The sequence below is a fragment of the Zootoca vivipara genome, chromosome 12 (assembly GCF_965207765.1).
Source record: "Zootoca vivipara chromosome 12, rZooViv2.hap1.1, whole genome shotgun sequence".
NCBI lineage: Eukaryota > Metazoa > Chordata > Lepidosauria > Squamata > Lacertidae > Zootoca > Zootoca vivipara.
Genome location: NC_142595.1, coordinates 13315222 through 13334799, shown reverse-complemented (window position 1 = coordinate 13334799; position 19578 = coordinate 13315222). Strand labels below are relative to the sequence as shown.

At 45.2% G+C, this 19578-nt stretch overlaps 1 protein-coding gene across 1 annotated transcript in view; it reads left to right on the top strand.

Moving 5' to 3' along the window:
* The first annotated feature begins 7535 nt into the window (after window positions 1–7535).
* PLCD3 (phospholipase C delta 3) overlaps window positions 7536–19578 on the top strand; it is an 86012-nt gene continuing 73969 nt past the window's right edge. The window contains exon 1 of the mRNA XM_035137245.3: window positions 7536–7996. Coding sequence (XP_034993136.3) covers window positions 7861–7996 — 136 coding nt within the window. The 5' untranslated portion in view covers window positions 7536–7860. The remainder of the gene's footprint in view (window positions 7997–19578) is intronic.

Below are 19578 nucleotides of genomic sequence, written 5' to 3'. Positions count from 1 at the left end.
TCTTATGATACAGACCTTAACATTTGTCTAACTGCCACCCAGTTCAAAGATGGAGGCCAACTTTTTGTCTTCTGGCACAAAACCACTTCATTTGTTACCCTAATGACCCATACTTAGGGGCCCTTGAATTGAATCCTCCATTAGATTTTTAACCCTTGCTGCACCCAGGAATTACAATATTATTATGACACAGCCATAAGGATTATATGGAATACAGATTAAATGGATTACCAGGTTTTGGCCTCAAGATGGCGCTGCTTCTTTGTACATACCGGATTAATAATTATTAATACGTACTGGATTAAAAAAACAGATCTACTAAAAGTGGTGTGTGTGTGTGTGTGTGTGTGGCAATCCAAATGTAAGGCAAGACATGTCGGAGGTGTAGATTTTGGTGAATTTCGTTTGCAAAACAAGCTCAACAACTTTTGTGTCCAGTCAGATTTTCACTTTTTGAAGTATGGCATGATAAAACTGGCAAAACTGGCATGGACACTATAAAAACTGGTGAGATTACCTTTTGGTTGTGTCTCTAGATCTCTATATGCTTGCTCCATACTTTTGTAATTTCCAGAATCTAGTTCTTGAAATAATTTGGCTTGTAGGGGGCAACTGAAGAGATTCATGATCTCACTAGATGCTGCTCACCTATGTCGAATCTTTATCTAACCTGTGAGATACAGCACCATGAATGATTTTTAGAACAGTGATGGCGGACCTATAACACGCGGGTCAGGCGTGACACGCAGAGCACTGCTGGCACACGCCCCATCGGCCCCTTCACGCTGTTGTTGTTGGTGTTCCCCCCTCCCCATTTGTTCTCCCGCTCCTCCAGCTTGTCTCCGCTAGAGCTTGTCTCTGCTGTTAAATCCCGGGTCCTTTTTGTTGTTGTTGTTGTTGTTGCTGGTAGCCAGAGATTGGTTTCTTAACCCTTTCTGTGATGTTTTTTTCTGGCGCTTTGGCAGACTATGATTGGGTGTAACAGCGTTCGTTTTTTAACCCGTTCTGTGCTGAGTTTTTTGGCGCCTGGACAGACTATGTCGGTGCTGCGTGTTAGTTCCAGCAAAGGTATTATTCGTCATTTGTTTCTGTTCTCTTTCCCCAAAAAACGCGCAGCAGCTTTGGGGCATCCCCCCCCCAAAAAAGCAAAGCAACTTTTGCACACCCCCCCAAAAAAACCTCCAAAACTTTGGTCAGCAGCTCTCCCAAAAAAAGCTCAACAACTCTGGGCACTTTGTAATAAATAAAGGGTTTTTGGTTTGGTTAAATAATTAATTTTTTGTTTATTAAATACAGTTATATATTACAATTATACATTTTTGTTACGGTATTTAAACTATAAATATCGTGAAATTATGGGTTTTTTCTCGAAGTGACACACCACCCGAGTTATGCTGTGTTTTTTGGCGAATTTTGGCACACCAAGCTCAAAAGGTTGCCCATCACTGATTTAGAAGAATAATTTGTAGAAATGGCATATATATCACCTGTGTGCTTCCATTTCTAAGGGGCAAGACTACATATTGCTATTATTGAGAATCCTTTTGTTTTACCCCACACTTTCCCTGTTTGTAATCCTAAACCCAGTACCCCTTCCAGCTATGACTCTTGAGACAATTTCACTGCCTTTTCATTTATAACCTACACCTACTCTAAGAAATCATGGTTCTGATGGTACCATGTAAGGTATAACTGACCTGCCTGTTATATTGGCCAGAGTGGGATGTGTTCACTCTTGTGAACCTGCAGAAGGTCAATTAATTAATTAATCAATCAATTAATTCCGAAATTTATTTGTTGCTTAGAAAAAGAAGAGCAATCATGGATTAGCGCTGGGAACCACCTGTCTGCAAGTAGCTACTGACAAAGATGTTGTCAGGTGGAAAAGCACTGGAAATATATCTAAGCTTTTAGCAAGCATCCGTATATGTGGCTTTGGACTAAATCAAGATGTCACAAAGCTAAGGTACCAATTTGACACAGAACAACAGTGCAGGGACTTATTAGAGAACTGCAGCTGGTAGCAAAGTGACCATTTCCTTGAGCATCGTACAAATAACTGGAGCTGCTGACAACGCAAATAGGAGTTTCTAACCACAGACCCAGTTATGCTATTATATAGTACTTTTTGTGTCTACTTAGCAGTTTGTATATTGGACTATGTGCCCTACAGCTTGGACAGGAGAAAAGGAATCTGATTTATTTTTAGAAATCCCAACAAATGCTTTTTCTTCCTTTTTCTTCCATCTCTCTCTCTCTCTCTCTCTCTCTCTCTCTCTCTCTCTCCCCCCCCCCCCCCAGTATTCAACAAAGAAGAACTCACATTCTTGCAGTGTAATAATAACATTGGTCAGGGGTCCCTTTACCTAAGATCAGTGAATGGCTTGCAAGCACAGGTGAAAAGTATTTAAACAGCCAATTGCTGATTAATTTAATGATTTAATCTAGCCTTCCTTCTCTTGATATGTGGGTTCACACTTTCTTATCTTCAGATTAAGGAATAAACCTGTATGCCGTATAGAAGACTTGAGCATCATTGAGTTCCTCCACAGAACCTCTTGAGTACCAGATTTCACACACACACACACACACACACACACACACACACACACACACACCAAATAAAGGAAGTGGGGGAGTTTGGCAAAAATAAAAATGGGGTTGTGTGTTAAAACTCGTAACAAAAAACCAAATAAGGCTTTTGCAAATACTGCAATTAAAGCAGTAAAGGAAATAGGGAAAATATAGGTGCTTATTTGCTAATACTAGAAGACAGAGGAGGTGTCCTTGGTTTTAAAGAGAAATAATATATATAGTGAGCAAAACAGAAACAAGTTGGAATGGAGGAAGAGAAATTAATTATCCAAAGATACAGACCCTATAGAATAAAGGACAGAAAAGGGTGCATGGTTTCTGTGTTGCAATGGCCTGTCCGCACTGTACATTTAAAGCAGTATCACACCACTTTAAAAACAGCCATAGCTTTCCCCCAGTGAATCCTGGGAGCTGTAGTTTGTTAAAGGCACTGGTGGAAAGTTGTTAGGAGAGCTCCCTCACAGAGCTACAATTATCAGAATGGTTTAGCAATTCCTCTTTTGATGGAACTCAGAGAACTGTAGCTGTGTGAGGAGAATATGACTCTCCAAACAAACTACAGTTCCCAGGAAAATAAAAAAATTCCTTCAGTAGCACCTTAAAGACCAACTAAGTTTATATTTTGGTATGAGCTTTCGTGTGCATGCACACTTCTTCAGATACACTAGAAACAGAAGTGTCAGACCCTATATATATACAGAGGGTGGTGGGGGTGGGTGGGAATGGGTGATGGGCTGATGGGAATGGTAAACCTGGAGATGGCTGTTAATGGCTGCTGATGGCTGCAATTAGTCCTGGGCTGAGGTGCTAAAGAAAGCTTGATCATGCATAATGAGATAAGAATCCGATGTCTCTATTCATCCCAGGTGCTTCCATGGTTTTAAGCTTGGTAATGATTTCCAGTTCAGCAACTTCTCTTTCCAGTCTGTTCCTGAAATTTCTCTGTAATAAAACAGCTGCTTTGAGATCTTGTATAGAATGTCCTGGGAGATTGAAGTGTTCTCCTACTGGTTTTTCAGTCTTATGGTTCCTGATGTCAGATTTATGTCCATTTATCCTTTGGCGTAGGGTTTGGCCTGTTTGTCCAATATAGAGAGCTGAAGGGCACCGTTGGCATTTGATGACATACACAATGTTAGAAGATGAGCAATTAAATAGTCCTGAGATGGTATGTTGGATGTTGTTGGGGCCAGTAATGATGTTGTTCCCAGGATTCATTTGGGGGGGGAGCTATGATTCTTTCTGACGGTATAATACGATAATGCTTTAAATGTATAGCACAGAAGCAGCCTCTGTATGTGAGACGGAGGCAAAATGGCACATGTGGTTCTGTGTAAGTACATGTAAAAAACATGTATTTACACAGGGGCAAAAACATGTCAGGAAGAGAAAAAAACGTTCCCTTCTGTGCATACACAATTATCAAGCAAACCTTTATCAGAGGCCTCATAGTTCAGATGAGGGGTCTTCTCCCAGACCCTCCAAGTGACCTTATTTTTCAGGGACAGCCCTGGATTTACAGAAGCCGTCCTGGTTTCTGATTTTATCTGGAATGTCCCAATTTCCCTTAGGACGTCAGATAAATGTTGGAGGTTATGGAGTTATGTGACTCACCGAGCCAAGAAGTTAAGTAACGAGACAACCTTTCGAAGACTTCTGAAGGCAGCCCTGTATAGGGAAGCTTTCTAATGTTGAATGTTTTCATATACAGTATTTTGGAAGCCGCCCAGAGTGGCTGGCAGAATCCCGTCAGATGGGTGGGATATAAATAATAAAATTATTAGTAGTAATACAGTCATACATCGGTTTAAGTACGCTTCAGTTTGAGTACTTTCAGTTTAAGTACTCTGAGGACCCATCTGGAACGGATTAATCCACTTTCCATTACTTTCAATGGGAAAGTTCACTTCAGGTTAAGTACGCTTCAGGTTAAGTACAGACTTCCGGAACCAATTGTGTAGTTAAACCGAGGTACCACTGTAGTAGTATGGAACAGGATGCCCCTATTTTCATCGGAGAAATGTTGGACGGCATGTCCACCTTACTGGGCACCAACACAACAACTTGATGACAAGGTGAGGTCTCTTGCTGCCCTAAATGGGGACACCCCACCCCCTTGCACATCCTCAGGTGCACGACATATCCCACGACAGGACCTCCCATAGCTCTGTTGGTTAGAGCATGGTGCTGATAATACCAAGGCTGCAAATTCAATCCCCGTAAGAGACAGCTGCAGGGCCGGATTTAGGTTTGATGAGGCCCTAAGCTCATAGCTGTCAACCTTCCCTTTTTTTGCTGGAAATTCCCTTATTCCAGCGCTGTTTCCCGCTGCTATCCTGGATTGTTAGATATACCGTAGACCAGGCATCCCCAAACTGCGGCCCTCCATATGTTTTGGCCTACAACTCCCATGATCCCTAGCTAACAGGACCAGTGGTCAGGGATGATGGGAATTGTAGTCCAAAACATCTGGAGGGCCGATGTTTGGGACTGCCTGCCGTAGACTGTCCCCGGGACAGGTGAGGCTGCTGATCCCTTATTTTCAAATCCAAAAGTTGACAGCTATGCCTAAGCTACTGAAGGTAATGGGGCTGTCCCTTGTCAACAACAAATTGTCCCTGTTTTTTGTGTTGAATACATGCTATACAACAACAACAACAACAACAACAACAACAACAACAATAACAATTTATAATTTATACCCCGCTCATCTGGCTGGGTTTCCCCAGCCACTCTGGGTGGCTTCCAACAGAAAAAATGAAATAAAATAATCTATTAAACATTAAAAGCCTCCCTAAACAAGGCTGCCTTCAGATGTCTTCTAAAAATCTGGTAGCTGTTTTCCTCTTTGACATCTGATGGGAGGGCGTTCCACAGGGCGGGTGCCACTACTGAGAAGGCCCTCTGCCCGGTTCCCTGCAACTTGACTTCTCGCAACGAGGGAATCGCCAGAAGGCCCTCGGCACTGAACCTCAGTGTCCGGGCAGAACGATGGGGGTGGACCTAACAGGTTATCTAAAGCCATTTGCACATAACAAAATATGCATTTTATCAAAGTAATTGTTGAACTGAAATACAATTAAGAAGTAGTATATTAATAGTGAAATACAATTAATAAGTAGTACTGTATTGTTTAGCTTATACATAAATCCGGCACTGGACAGCTGCATATTCCTGCTTTAAGGGGTGTTGTTTGGCTAGATGATCCTTAGGGTCCCTTCCAACTCTACAATTTTATTTTATTATGAAAGATTTTCTTGATTTACAAAATCTCTTCCCCCCCCAGGCAATAATATTTATTTATTTATTTACATTATAAGTGATACAACAATGTTGCATACAGAATAAAGTTGGGGCCAAAGGAGAAGAGGGGGAGAGAGAGGAAGGAGGGGTGATTATTCCAGGTGCAGATGTGGGGTTTTAAATGTCAGGTTTATTTGGGTAGGTTCTCTTTCCATTCCTTTATTGCATTTCCTTGGTAGTGAGAGAGGTTGGAGGGGGGCTCAGGGCGCGGTTGGTGGTCTTTAGTTGGCTGCAGTGATATTTGTTTGGGGGATCGTTGGGTCAAGTTAGCCATATTGATTCGTATGTTGTTGGTGGGTTCTTGTTGTTGTCATGTTGTCGGGCTGTGTATGTAATAAAGGGGAGCATGGGACGCGGGTGGCGCTGTGGTCTGAACCACTGAGCCTCTTGGGCTTGCCGATCAGAAGGTCAGCGTTATGAATCCCCATGGCAGAATGAGCTCCCGTTGCTCTGTCCCAGCTCCTGCCAACCTAGCAGTTCGAAAGCACGCCAGTGCAAGTAGATAAATAGGTACCGCTGCGGTGGGAAGGCAAACGGCATTTCCCTGCACTCTTTGTTTCTGTCACGGTGTCCCGTTGCGCCAAAAGTGGTTTAGCCATGCTGGCCACATGACCCGGAAAGCTGTCTGTGGACAAACGCCAGCTCCCTTGGCCTGAAAGTGAGATGAGCGCCGCAACACCAGAGTCGCCTTTGACTGGACTTAACCGTCCAGGGGTCCTTTACCTATTGATTCGTATGTTGTTGGTGGGTTCTTGTTGTCAGGCTGTGTATGTAATAAATGTCCTCTTCTATTTGTTCCCATGTCAGATTTAGTCTGGTTAGCTTTTCTAGGAAGGCTGTTTCCCATACGATTTGGTACCAGAAGTCCATGTTTCCTCCCGACAGGTTTCTCCAATGTCTGCCTATGATACTTCTCGCTACTGAGAGTAGATGGTCAATTGTGGCAAGAATGTTACTCGCCCCAAAATGGAAAGAAGTAGTCCTACCAGCAAAGGAAGAATGGATACAAAAAACTCATGGAATATGCAGAAATGATGAAACTTACCGAAAGAATAAGAAATCAAGCTAACAAACTTTTCATAAAAGAATGGAAATGGTTTATTGAATATTTACAGATAAATTGTAAACAGATAAGAACATTGGCGGGATTATTGTAATAACCTGCAGTTTTGTAAGAGTATATATTTAAACTAGATGAATAAATGAGCAAATTAAGTTAATTTGGATGTGCAGAAGATATTAAAAATAAGTTTAAGGAACTGCAGAAAGAGAGGGGGGAAGGAAGTCAAGTTTTGAAATGTTAAAATGATCGTAAAATTAGTGAAATGCAGACCTTTTTTCTGGGGGGACTCATACCCCTAAACATTTTGTGAATCTAAGCTTGGCCTCATTAAGGGGCAGTATTTTAATATGAGTAGGAAAATGAGAGTACCCCTAAACCCCTAAACATTTTTTTAGAAAAAAAGCACTGGGCAAATGTATAAACCTGAAACGCAGAAATAAAATGAGAGAGAGCTAGAGAGCGAGCAGATGGTTCATAAGCTCTTTAGAATGCGAGTGGGCATTATTCCACTGGAAAATGTTGAACAGGGCCAGGTCTGGGGTGACTTCTAATAGCTGTTTAGTAGTTATTTCTAGGACACAGCCCTGGCGTGGGGCAAAGGGGACACGGATCCTCCTTGCGGCTCAGGCGGGGGAGCGCAAGAGACCGGATCCCTCCTTCCCACCGAGTGGAAGCAAGAGGGCGGAGCACGTCGGCGTTGAAATGCGAGTCCCTCAAAGATCCGCCTCTCCAAATCTGCGCGCTGCGCCGCGGAGCCACGAAGGAGGCGCCCAGGCGCGCGGAGAGGGCGGGCTGCCTGCTCCGTCTCTGCCTTCGGAGAGAAGGGGGCAAAGGCGAAAACAAGCGGCCGAGAAGGGGCTCCGGCGGGGCGAGACGGGAACGCGAAATCTCTCCCAGCCATGATTTGCGGCAGGAAGAAAAAGGCGTGCGGCGAAAAGCAGCGTTGCTGCCACCGCCAACAGCAGCAGCAGCTTTCGAGCCAGCCGAGCGCAGTCGTTCCCAAACTCTCCGGGCACCGCGCCTTCAAAAAACTGGGTAAGTCAGAGAAGTGAAGTGCCCGGTGGGAATTTAAGGAAGAAGAAAAAAGAGCGCCCCGCTCCCTGCAAGTCTTTCCTAACTCTGCAGGTTCTTCCTGTCGGTTATTCTTTCCAAAACTCCTCCGCAATGTTTTTGCTGGACCTAATTAGCGCCAGGGCTCAGCCCCCGCATATACATATATATGTGCGGGGGCTGGCTGAGCCCTGGCGCTAATTTGGTCCAGCAAAAACATTGAGGAGAAGTTAAACGAACCAATTTACAGTACTAGTTATAGGTAGGTAGCCGTGTTGGTCTGAGTCGAAGCAAAAATAAAAAAAAATCCTTCAGTAGCACCTTAAAGACCAACTAAGTTTTTATTATGGTATGAGCTTTCGCGTGCATGCACACTATACAGTATTTATTTAGCGCTGGAGTGAGGTGGCGTCAAAGTAGACGAGAGCGCCCCTGAGCAGCTGCAGAGTGCATTTCTGTCACCGCTGAAATCGCTCCCGGTGCCCCAGCGGATAGGGGGTGTAAATTGGGGGTGGGCTTCTCTAGCAGGCAAAGGGATGTGTTTCCTGACGAGCATTTCCTTCTCTCTGCACATTAAACACCGGCTGCTTTTAGCCTGGGTGTTGCCATAACTCCAGGAACGCAGGATTTAATCTGTCTCCATGCACAGTGCCGAGACCTATTTTCCATACCGTATCAGCCTTGAGGCATGTGACCCCATTAAAGAACAAAGTCCTTTTTTATTTTACTAATCTGAATGTAATTTGTACTTCTGCACAGATAATGTAATATCTGAATAATTGGTTCTTGAGTGATTCTTTCTGATTTGCCAGGTGCCTTAACCGCAAGTTGTCCTTTAGGCGTTAGGAAATGTTGGGGGGTGGGTGGGTAGTGAAGAATGTAAGATTTAAGCAAATGATTGTCAAAAGCTCCTTCGGTCAGCTTCTGGGTGGCTTAATGGAAAACCTGACCTTGTACTAAACTGGATTTGAGCGAAGGGAATTTAATTGCTATCCTTTGATTTATTTGTTTTTTTGGAATCGGAATCAAATGTTTAGTTTTGTCTGGGTCAGCAGTAGTCTGTGAGCTTAATTCAGGTTGTCCGTGTTGTGTCTACAAAAATACATTAAAAACCAAATGGCATCTAGCACAAGGCACAGGCAGAAATCATATGTCAAGATCATTAGCAATTTTCAAGTGGTCAATGGGGGAAAGAGGCTGGGAACCACAGAGGCATTACCCATCAGTGGGCAGCAGTAGGCTACAGTAAAGGTAAAAGGTCCAGTCGCGGACGACTCTGAGGTTGCGGCGCTCATCTCGCTTTATTGGCCGAGGGAGCCGGCGTACAGCTTCCAGGTCATGTGGCCAGCATGACTAAGCCGCTTCTGGCGAACCAGAGCAGCGCACAGAAACGCCGTTTACCTTCCCACCGGAATGGTACCTATTTATCTACTTGCACTTTGACATGCTTTCGAACTGCTAGGTGGGCAGGAGCTGGGACCGAGCAACGGGAGCTTACCCCGTCGCGGGGATTCGAACCGCCGACCTTCTGATTGGCAAGCCCTAGGCTCTGTGGTTTAACCCACAGCGCCACCCGTGCAGTGAGAAAAAGCAGTGTGCTTGTGGTCAGAAACGGCTTCGCAGTGTCACTGGAATGAACCGCTGCAATAAACCTTTGAAATTTTTCAGTGTTTACCTTTAGATAACATTTTCTCTTGAGATTTGAGCAGGGCACGGCACCATTTTCGCTCTAGGTGAAAGTTAAAAAAAAAAGTAATTGCTTTACTTTTTGAGTCAAATGAGCAATTTCGTTAAAGAAGAGGCATGGCCAAAGCTGGGAGTGGTTGGTGCTAAAATTGGTTCTGGATGAAGCTCCAAGACTAGCATTACCTGCAAGAGACTTCTTTGTAATAAATCGCTACCATGGTACCAGAAGCCCTATGTGGAATGGAAATTGATGGATGAAATAAACACATAGGAACTCATATGTTACCCTGTTGCTGGATTTGATTTCATCCTCCAGCCTTCTTATCTTATGTATCCTCTGGCTTCACTAGGGAGTTTTGGCCTGATCCAAGGTGGGTTTGCAACAGGAGCACATGGTAAAAGTTTTAAGGAATGCATGTGTGGGTTAAAATTGGGTCCTGGGTCAGAAAAAGATGACAGCCCTAGTGAATATATACACTTTTAAAACCACGAGTTGCAATAGGACTGTCTTTTAGTTTGTTTATCTAAGTCGAGGTAGCTTTTAACCAGCTATCTGATTACATCAAAAATCCTTTATTAAGTTCATGAATCTCTTCCCCATTTACAGGTGTTTGTTCTGTGAAAGTCTACTTCTGGTTTAATATCCGGAATTGATATTAGTTAATTAAATACTGATGTCCCTTGGAGGACATTGAAAGAAATAGGAGATAAATTTAATATCCACTTAACAATAAGGGACTCTTTTCATTATTTCTTTTAAAAACCTCAGTTTCAATAGTACAAATGGATTTTTAAAATAAACTAGTGTGACCAGCAATGAGGACACTTGTTGTAGCACAGTCACTAAAGAGAACTTATTATTTGGTCTTAAACATTCACTTGCTTAGCTTTTCCTATTTACAATATGGAGATACTGACCTTCCTTGCAGTTTTAAAGTACGGTACGCACTCTGGATGTTCAAAAGATCTATATAAATACTGAGTGTTATTATTGCTAATCCCCTGCTTAAACATTAGCTCCTGTGATCAGCAGCTGGGAATTTGATTTTTCTGTCAGTTAAAGATGGCATTCCTAACAGAAATGAATATAAGGCCCAGTACATAAATGAAAACAGCCGCCCCGATCTGCCTATTTCACACAGCTTAATTCTCTCCAGAAGTGAAAGGTCTGAATGCGGTTTTGCTAAATTCAATCGAAGTATGGAATGTCTAACAATAATTAAATTGGAGATTGTTATTTTTATTTAAAAAATTATACCGCTTAACATAATAAAAAATATCTAAGCAGTTATTACATATAAACTGAAGACATGCAATAGTAACATTCAATAACATTTCCTAAAAACTAGCTGCAAGTAAATGCCTGTCACCTTGATCAGAAGCCAAATTCACTGTGAAAGAGGCTGAGATTTTAAAAAAATCTTCTGGTGCCTGAATGACTGTGTCTGAGCCTGGCAGGTTTCCCTGTAGAGGGAGGCGAGGAACCACTTCTGAAAAGGCTCTTTTCCCAGCCGCCACCTGCCACACCTTAAAAGGAGCCCTTTGGGGTGACAATCAGACTGAAAGGATGGACTAGTTATGAAGGACAGAGAACACAGCAGTGGTCATGCCCACAGATTACAAAAAGCACAAATTGTGTCTGCCAAGTCTAGAAAGCACACTAAGAATCCCACACTGAACAGGAATAAATAGAGCAAATTGGGGGGTCTGCGTGGAATATCGGGGTAGGGTGGGTTAGAGCAGGGACCCCCAAACTCACCCAGCTTCGGCAGAGACAGTCCGCAGGCAGGTAGGGACTCAGCCTGCGTACCAGATGGAGCTGATAAACAGCTGCCCTGGACACAGAATTGACCTGTGCCTCCATGGACAGCTGTGAGTCCAAAATGACTCCCAGGCTGCGCACCTGGTCCTTCAGGGGCACAGTTACCCCATTCAGGACCAGGGAGTCCTGCACACCCGCCCGCCTCCTGTCCCCCACAAACAGTACCTCTGTCTTGTCAGGATTCAACCTCAATCTGTTAGCCACCATCCATCCTCCAACCGCCTCCAGACACTCACACAGGACCTTCACCGCCTTCACTGGTTCTGATTTGAAAGAGAGATAGAGCTGGGTATCATCCGCATACTGATGAACACCCAGCCCAAACCCCCTGATGATCTCTCCCAGCGACTGCATATAGATGTTAAAAAGCATGGGGGAGAGGACAGAACCCTGAGGCACCCCACAAGTGAGAGCCCAGGGGTCTGAACACTCATCCCCCACCACCACTTTCTGAACACGGCCCAGGAGGAAGTGCCCCCAGCTCCCAAGCCCTCTAGACGGTCCAGAAGGATGTTATGGTTGATGGTGTCAAAAGCCGCTGAGAGATCCAGCAGAACTAGGAAACAGCTCTCACCTTTGTCTCTAGCCTGCCGGAGATCATCAACCAGTGCGACCAAGGCAGTTTCAGTCCCATGATGAGGCCTGAATCCCGACCAGAAGGGATTTGCAGCTGAAGCAGTCTTTTGCAAAGTTGGAAGGGAGTTGTTGATTGGAATCAAACGTGATTTCTTCCTCTATGTTCAGCTAACTCAATCCCTGTGTGGAAGCCAGTCTAATGTCAACCTGTGGACTTGGAGCTCTGCTCTTACGTGGTTGTGTGAGGGTAACATGCATATACAGTGGTACCTTGGTTTAAGAACAGCTTAGTTTATGAACAACTTGGATTACGAACGCTGCAAACCCGGAAGTAGGGGTTTTGGTTTGTGAACTTTGTCTCGGAAGCAGAACATGTTGAGTGTTTTCCATTTGTAAATTGAGTCCCCCGCTGCTATGGGAAAGCACGCCTTGGTTTCAGAACGCTTTGGTTTAAGAACGGACTTCCAGAACGGATTAAGTTCGTAAACCAAGGTACCACTGCACAGCCTCTGGCCTTTCCAATGGGGCGGGGTGCCCTTCCTTTCAAAACAAGGAATCTTAAACCTTTTCAGACCCCAACTCAAAGATGCATCCAACAGTTCATTTGTCAGTCTTTTACCACATATTTGCATCCTCGAGCGGTCCGGAGGGTGGCAACACGAGAACGGGGCCTTCTCTGCAGTGGCTCCCCATCTGTGCAATTCTCTCCCCAGGGAAGTTTGCCTGGCGCCTTCACTATACACCTTTAGGCGCCAGGCAAATACGTTCCTTTTTAACCAGGACTTTGGTTGATCTGATTTACATCCAATGCCCTTTTAAAATGTGATTGTTTTGTTGGGGGGCACTATTGGGGTTATTATTATTATTATTATGTATTTTGTGGTTTTATATCTTGATTTTATTCTGTGAACTGCCCAAAGGACCCCCACCCCTGTTGCGACCCACCTTGGATCAGACACTGTCTGCTAGTGTATTCTCACCCCACCCATTGAAGACCAGTGCTTTAAACTGCCCCCGCCTTCTTTTGGGGAGACTCACAAATCCATAACTACTTCGGATGTGCCTGTATTCTTAACTTGCCACTTTCTTTGGATGGGGGCCGTAACGTTTCACTCGAACCACGTGCAGATAAATAGCATGAACTCTTGTGTCATGTTGCTGCTGCTATATGCATGTAAAATCAGTTGTGAGCTGTGTTTTGATACGTATTCTAATCTTGTTCATTGTTTAACCTAATTTGGATTATGGAATCTAAACTGTGACTCACAATACTTTTGCTTGGAACTTTTCCAGCATGGAATCTTGCATGGTCTGATATCCATAGAAACTATTGCCGTATCTGTTTCTGATTTTCTTCGCTGGTGCTCGAATTTATTTATTTTTTTATCAAACTGATGCCAGTGTGATATTTTTCCAAGTAACTTTGCAAAGTATCCCCACCCCCACCCCCACCCCGAGAATGTGACAGTGATTTCGCAATCCTTGCTGTGGTCGTTTGTCAATAAGTTTTTGTTCTTTTCCCTGGAACAGGAGCTGATGTAGTATTTGCCCAGCCTTCTGCTTGTAATCTCTCTTTCCGTAAAGGCCAGGCATCCCCAAACTGCGGCCCTCCAGATGTTTTGGCCCACAACTCCCATGATCCCTAGCTAACAGGACCAGTGGTCGGGGAAGATGGGAATTGTAGTCCAAAACATCTGGAGGGCTGAAGTTTGGGGATGCCTGGTATAGGCTTTTGGGAAGCTCACTGGAAAGGCCCCCCCTTTTAATAATAGAGAAACAATTTCAGAGCCTAGGATTGCAAGACCTGGCTTTTCAGGACATTCCAGCAGAACTTGCACAAACTTGCAGCTCGGCAGGTCCAAAACAAGAACCCCTCAGCTATGTATGCAGACCCTCCCAAGTGTCCCAATTTTCCAGGGACATTTGTAATTTAGAGAAGCCGTCCCAGTTTCTGATTTGCTCCCGGAATGTCCCATTTTTCCTTTGGGTGTCCCTATTTTCCTTATAGAATTGTTGGAGGGTGTCGAGTATTCCAACCTGCCCACCAAGCCGCCTGAAGGCGATCCTGTATAGGGAAGTTTTAAAAAAAGTTTAATGTTTTATTATGTTTTTATATATGTTGGAAGCTGCCCAGAGTGGCTGCAGCAATCTAGTATGATGTGTAGGGTATAAATCAGGGGCCGGCCATAAATCATGGGCTGGAAGCGGCCCATGGGTGCTGTTTAACTGGCCCACGAGCCGCCCCAGAACTGAGCCGCCCGCTTGGTGAGTCCCGGCGAGCACGGCGCGGGGACTCTCTTCTGCAGCTCCGGAAATTGCTTCTGCACAGGCACAATTTTCGGCGCCTGGGCATGCACAGAAAGAATTTCTGGTGCCGTGGACATGTGCAGACGTGATTTCTGGTGTCGTGCTGCGCCGGCCCGGCCCACGGAGAATCTCCATGGGAGTGATCCAGCCCGGGCAAGGTAAACCTTGCCGACCCCTGGTATAAATAGTAAAATTGTCATTATGGAGTGGGACGCCCCTATTTCCATCAGAGAAATGTTGGAGGGCATTGAATGATGGTTGGCAATAAAGAATATATACAAACTTAACTAGATAGGACCAAGGCTCGGTCTAGGCCAGCATCCTTTTTTCAATGGTGGCCACCGAAGATCGAGAAGAACCTAAGGGTTTATTGGGAGGAGAGAATAAAACAGAAGGGAGGATGGTGCATAAGCACAGAAGGAACAGTTCCCTTGTTTTTCAGCCTCAGGCAAGCTGCAAAAAGAGGTTTGCTAGTCCCTAGTGAGACCTGCACCTAGCTGGCAGGCCTTGTTTGGTTTGATGGGTCACAAGTTTCACGGGCCTAAAGTACAGAGCGATTCCAATAACTAAAAGCAGTGTGGAATTTTGAAATTTGGTGTTCTAAAAGAGCTGGCATGCTTGCCCGAAGTTGATATCTAGCAGATTCATTCCTCCAGGATGTGTTTTTTCAGCGGTGGAACAATGAATATTCTGTATTCTTGCACTCAATTTCTCCTTACTTTAGCTCGGGCAAAGCGCCACTTGTAATCTCAGCGAAAGACACATAGAGGAATGTCTTTCTCTGCAGCATCTAACAGTGCAGTCCTGTTTGCTTAGAGAGGCACTTGCTCCCAGGTTAGCGTGTGTATACGGTTGCAGACTGAGTCTATGGGGCAGAGGAAGCGTAAGCAAGGCATACCTGCACAAAAACATCCAGGGGCTTTGTCTGAAACAGAGCAATGGGTGATTTCAAGGGAATGGCAATGCAGGCAGAACCGAACGATCCTATTTGGCAAGCAGGTTTCCCACAGAAAGAGAGAGCTTGGGAGACAGATTGGGGAATGCAATTCTGCCTCTACTTTCTGCACGTCCCTCAATGTATTGCCTGTTTTGACAGGGGGCAGTGGAATACCCTCCCCCAAAAGCAGGTGGCCTTCCCCCTGATGGTGCCGGATCTGCAATGAATCACGGGCGCTGGTCTTTTAAGTGTGCAAAATAAAACGCAGGTGTGGAATGGCGAGAGAGAGGTTGCCCAACTCGAATGGGAAAATCAAGTTTAAGCTACTGCTTGGCCATCAGGCTTGTTGGAGGGCTTTGGGCAAGTCACGTTGCCTCTGCCATATCTATTTCACAGGCTTCACTGGGGGGGGGGGGAATACGCTGTAGGCTTACAAATCTTACTTGCTAGTGGTGTCAAAATAAAGTGGCTCCTTGTTTCTCAAACCCCTTTGTACTCAAACGACCTGGAACCCAAACACTGCAAACCCAAAAGTAGGTGTTCCGGTTTGTGAACTTTTTTTCAGAGGCCAAACATACTCCGTTTTGAGTGCCACGCTTCCGTTTTAAGTGTTACTCTGAGGTCTGCCTGTTTTTGCTATTTTTACGTTTTTGTTTTTGCGGCTCTTTTTGTTTTGTTTTGTGACCGTGTGGAACCCAATTCAGCTACTGATTGATTGATTGCGTGACTGCAGTACATAGTTTATTGCTTTCATTTTATGGATCCATGGTCTCTTTAGAGATAGTAAAATTCATGTTAAATTGCTGTCTTAGGGGTTGTTTATGAAAGTCTGGGGTCCTGCCATAAGAGAGGTCCTGGATGGTATGAATACTGCATCTCAGTATGTTTTTGTTTGAGGAAATGCAACTAATGTTTTTTATTGCTGCTTAAAGGTATGATCTCTATATTCCCCCACAACTTTGTCAGCTTAGATTGACTAGCGGTGCTCATGCAACTTCTGATGAAGCGAGTGGAGATTCACCATCTACAGTCGTACCTTGGAAGCCAAATCCCTTGACACTCAAATGTTTTGGCTCTCGAACGCCGCAAACCCGGAAGTGACTGTTCTGGTTTGCAAACGTTCTTTTGGAACCCGACCGTTCGGCGCGGCTTCCGATTGGTCGCAGGAGCTTCCTGCGCCCAATTAGAAGCTGTGCCTTGGTTTCTGAATGTTTTGGAATTCGAATGGACTTCCCAAACGGCTTCCGTTCGGCTTCCAAGATATGACTGTATAGCTTTCAGGACCTCTTCTGCTGTGTGCCTGCTCTGTGCTCGTGGGATGAGCTCTGGGGTTGTGTAAGTAAGATGTTTCAGGTGGAAATTAATTGTGGGGTCAGATTTGACCACCCAGCAGTCACTGAAAAAGGTATGTTTCACCTGTATTGCAAAGAAAGCTAACAATTCTTCCTCCACGAGGCACAAAAACGAGAACCGTTGGGGAAATGGTTGCTGCGTCCCTCGTCAAGTTATCTGTTCCTAAACACTTGGATGAGTGGGTTGTGGTAATAATTAGTATCCACATTACTATTTACATTTCCGAGCACAATTCAAAGTGTTGGTGCTGAGCTTTAAACCCCTAAATGGCCTCAGCCCAGTATACCTGAAGGAGCGTCTCCATCACCATCGTTCAGCCCGGACACTGAGGTCCAGCGCCGAGGGCCTTCTGGCGATTCCCTCACTGCGAGAAGTGAGGTTGCAGGGAACCAGGCAGAGGGCCTTCTCGGTGGTGGCGCCCGCCCTGTGCAATGCCTTCCCATCAAATTTCAAGGAAATAAACAACTATCTGACTTTTAAAAGACATCTGGAGGCAGCCCTGTTTAGGGAAGTTTTTAATGTTCGAAGTTTTATTCTGTTTTTGGTCCTCTGTTGGGAGGCCCCCAGAGTGGCTGGGGAAACCCAGCCAGATGGGCGGGTTATAATTATAATTTATCGAATTTATATCCCACCCTTTCTCCCCAAGTTGCACGGGATGACAAACAGATAGCACAAATGGAAAGCAAAAACAAAGGAAGAACATTCTGAAGCAGTTAAAAACATTCTGAAAACAATTACAGTTAAAAGCATGCCAAGGTAATTACAAGGTATTATGTGTCTGCACATTTGCCTTCTGGTGCCTAATCCGTCTCGGGAGCGAGTGTTCCCACCCTGAGGCCATCCATACCTTAAACTGCCCATTTTTAGGCCTTGTTGAAAAGCTGCTTATAAATTGCAACTACATGGATAAATAAATAAAAACTTAAGCAACTCTAGGTGAGCTGCCTGTCAAATACTGTAGAGACTGGAATGTGCTGTATTAAGGTGCTTGGGTGAAATATATATAATCTTCTGTAAGATCGTATCTGCTTGGACCGGCCTGACTCAATTTGTGAAGGGCCATCATGGCTGTGAATATCTGTTGGCTCATGGCACGCCTGGAAGAAGCGGACCATTTGGATCCCTTCCAGTTGGGATTCAGGCCTCATCATGGGACTGAAACTGCCTTGGTCGCACTGGTTGATGATCTCCGGCAGGCTAGAGACAAAGGTGAGAGCTGTTTTCTAGTTCTGCTGGATCTCTCAGCGGCTTTTGACACCATCGACCATAACATCCTTCTGGACCGTCTAGAAGGCTTGGGAGCTAGGGGCACTGTCTTACAGTGGTTCCGCTCCTTCCTCCTGGGCCGTGTTCAGAAAGTGGTGGTGGGGGATGAGTGTTCAGACCCCTGGGATCTCACTTGTGGGGTGCCTCAGGGTTCTGTCCTCCCCCATGCTTTTTAACATCTATATGCAGCCGCTGGGAGAGATCATCAGGGGGTATGGGCTGAGTATTCATCAGTATGTGGATGATACCCAGCTCTACCTCTCTTTCAAATCAGAACCAGTGAAGGCGGTGAAGGTCCTGTGTGAGTGTCTGGAGGCGGTTGGAGGACGGATCGCGGCTAACAGATTGAGATTGAATCCTGACCCTGAAGGACCAGGTGCGCAGCCTGGGAGTCATTTTGGACTCACAGCTGTCCATGGAGGCACAGGTCAATTCTGTGTCCAGGGCAGCTGTTTATCAGCTCCATCTGGTACGCAGGCTGAGTCCCTACCTGCCCGCGGACTGTCTCACCAGAGTGGTGCATGCTCTAGTTATCTCTCGCTTGGACTACTGCAATGCGCTCTACGTAGGGCTACCTTTGAAGGTGACCCGGAAACTACAACTAACCCAGAATGCGGCAGCTAGACTGGTGACTGGGAGCGGCCGCCGAGACCACATAACACCGGTCCTGAGAGACCTACATTGGCTCCCAGTACGTTTCCGAGCCCAATTCAAAGTGTTGGTGTTGACCTTTAAAGCCCTAGACAGCCTCGGTCCAGTATACCTGAAGGAGCGTCTCCACCCCCATCGTTCTGCCCGGACACTGAGGTCCAGCGCCGAGGGTCTTCTGGCAGTTCCCTCGCTACGAGAAGCCAAGTTACAGGGAACTAGGCAGAGGGCCTTCTCGGTAGTGGCACCCACCCTGTGGAATGCCCTCCCACCAGAGGTCAAAGAGAACAACAATTACCAGACCTTTAGAAGGCATCTCAAGGCAGCCCTGTTTAGGGAAGCTTTTAATGTTTGATTTCTGTATTTTAATGTTTTGTTGGAAGCCGCCCAGAGTGGCTGGGGGAACCCGGCCAGATGGGCGGGGTATTAATAATAATAATAATAATAATAAACATTATCTAACCTGTGAGATACAGCACCATGAATGATTTAGAAGAATAATCTGTAGAAATTGCATATATTATCACCTGTGTGTATCTCAACTGGTGGCCTGAGACCTGCAAGCAGGTTACACATAAATGTTAAGAGTTACGTCATGTGTGCACTGCCACCAGTTTTTGGTTAGGGTGTTTGTTTGTTTTTTGCTTTCATGGGAGGGGGAGAGAGAGTAGAAAAAGAGAAACCAGAATAACCAAGATGCCTCCTCACAGGGCCGGCTCCACTATTAGGCAAAGTTACTTCCCCTTACTTCCGGGTTTGCGGGGTTTGGGAGCCAATTTGTTCGACAACTAAGCCGTTCAGGACCAGCTGGTTTTGAATGACACGAAAGCGCACCAAATTGTTTATTTGATTTAATATTGTATTTTTTCTGCCTGTGCGGGCCTCGTGTTATTTTCTTCCTCAGTCGCCAAACTAACTTGACTGGCCTCAAGTACCATGCACCTTGACCGTTTGCTTTTCTGCTTCAGGCAG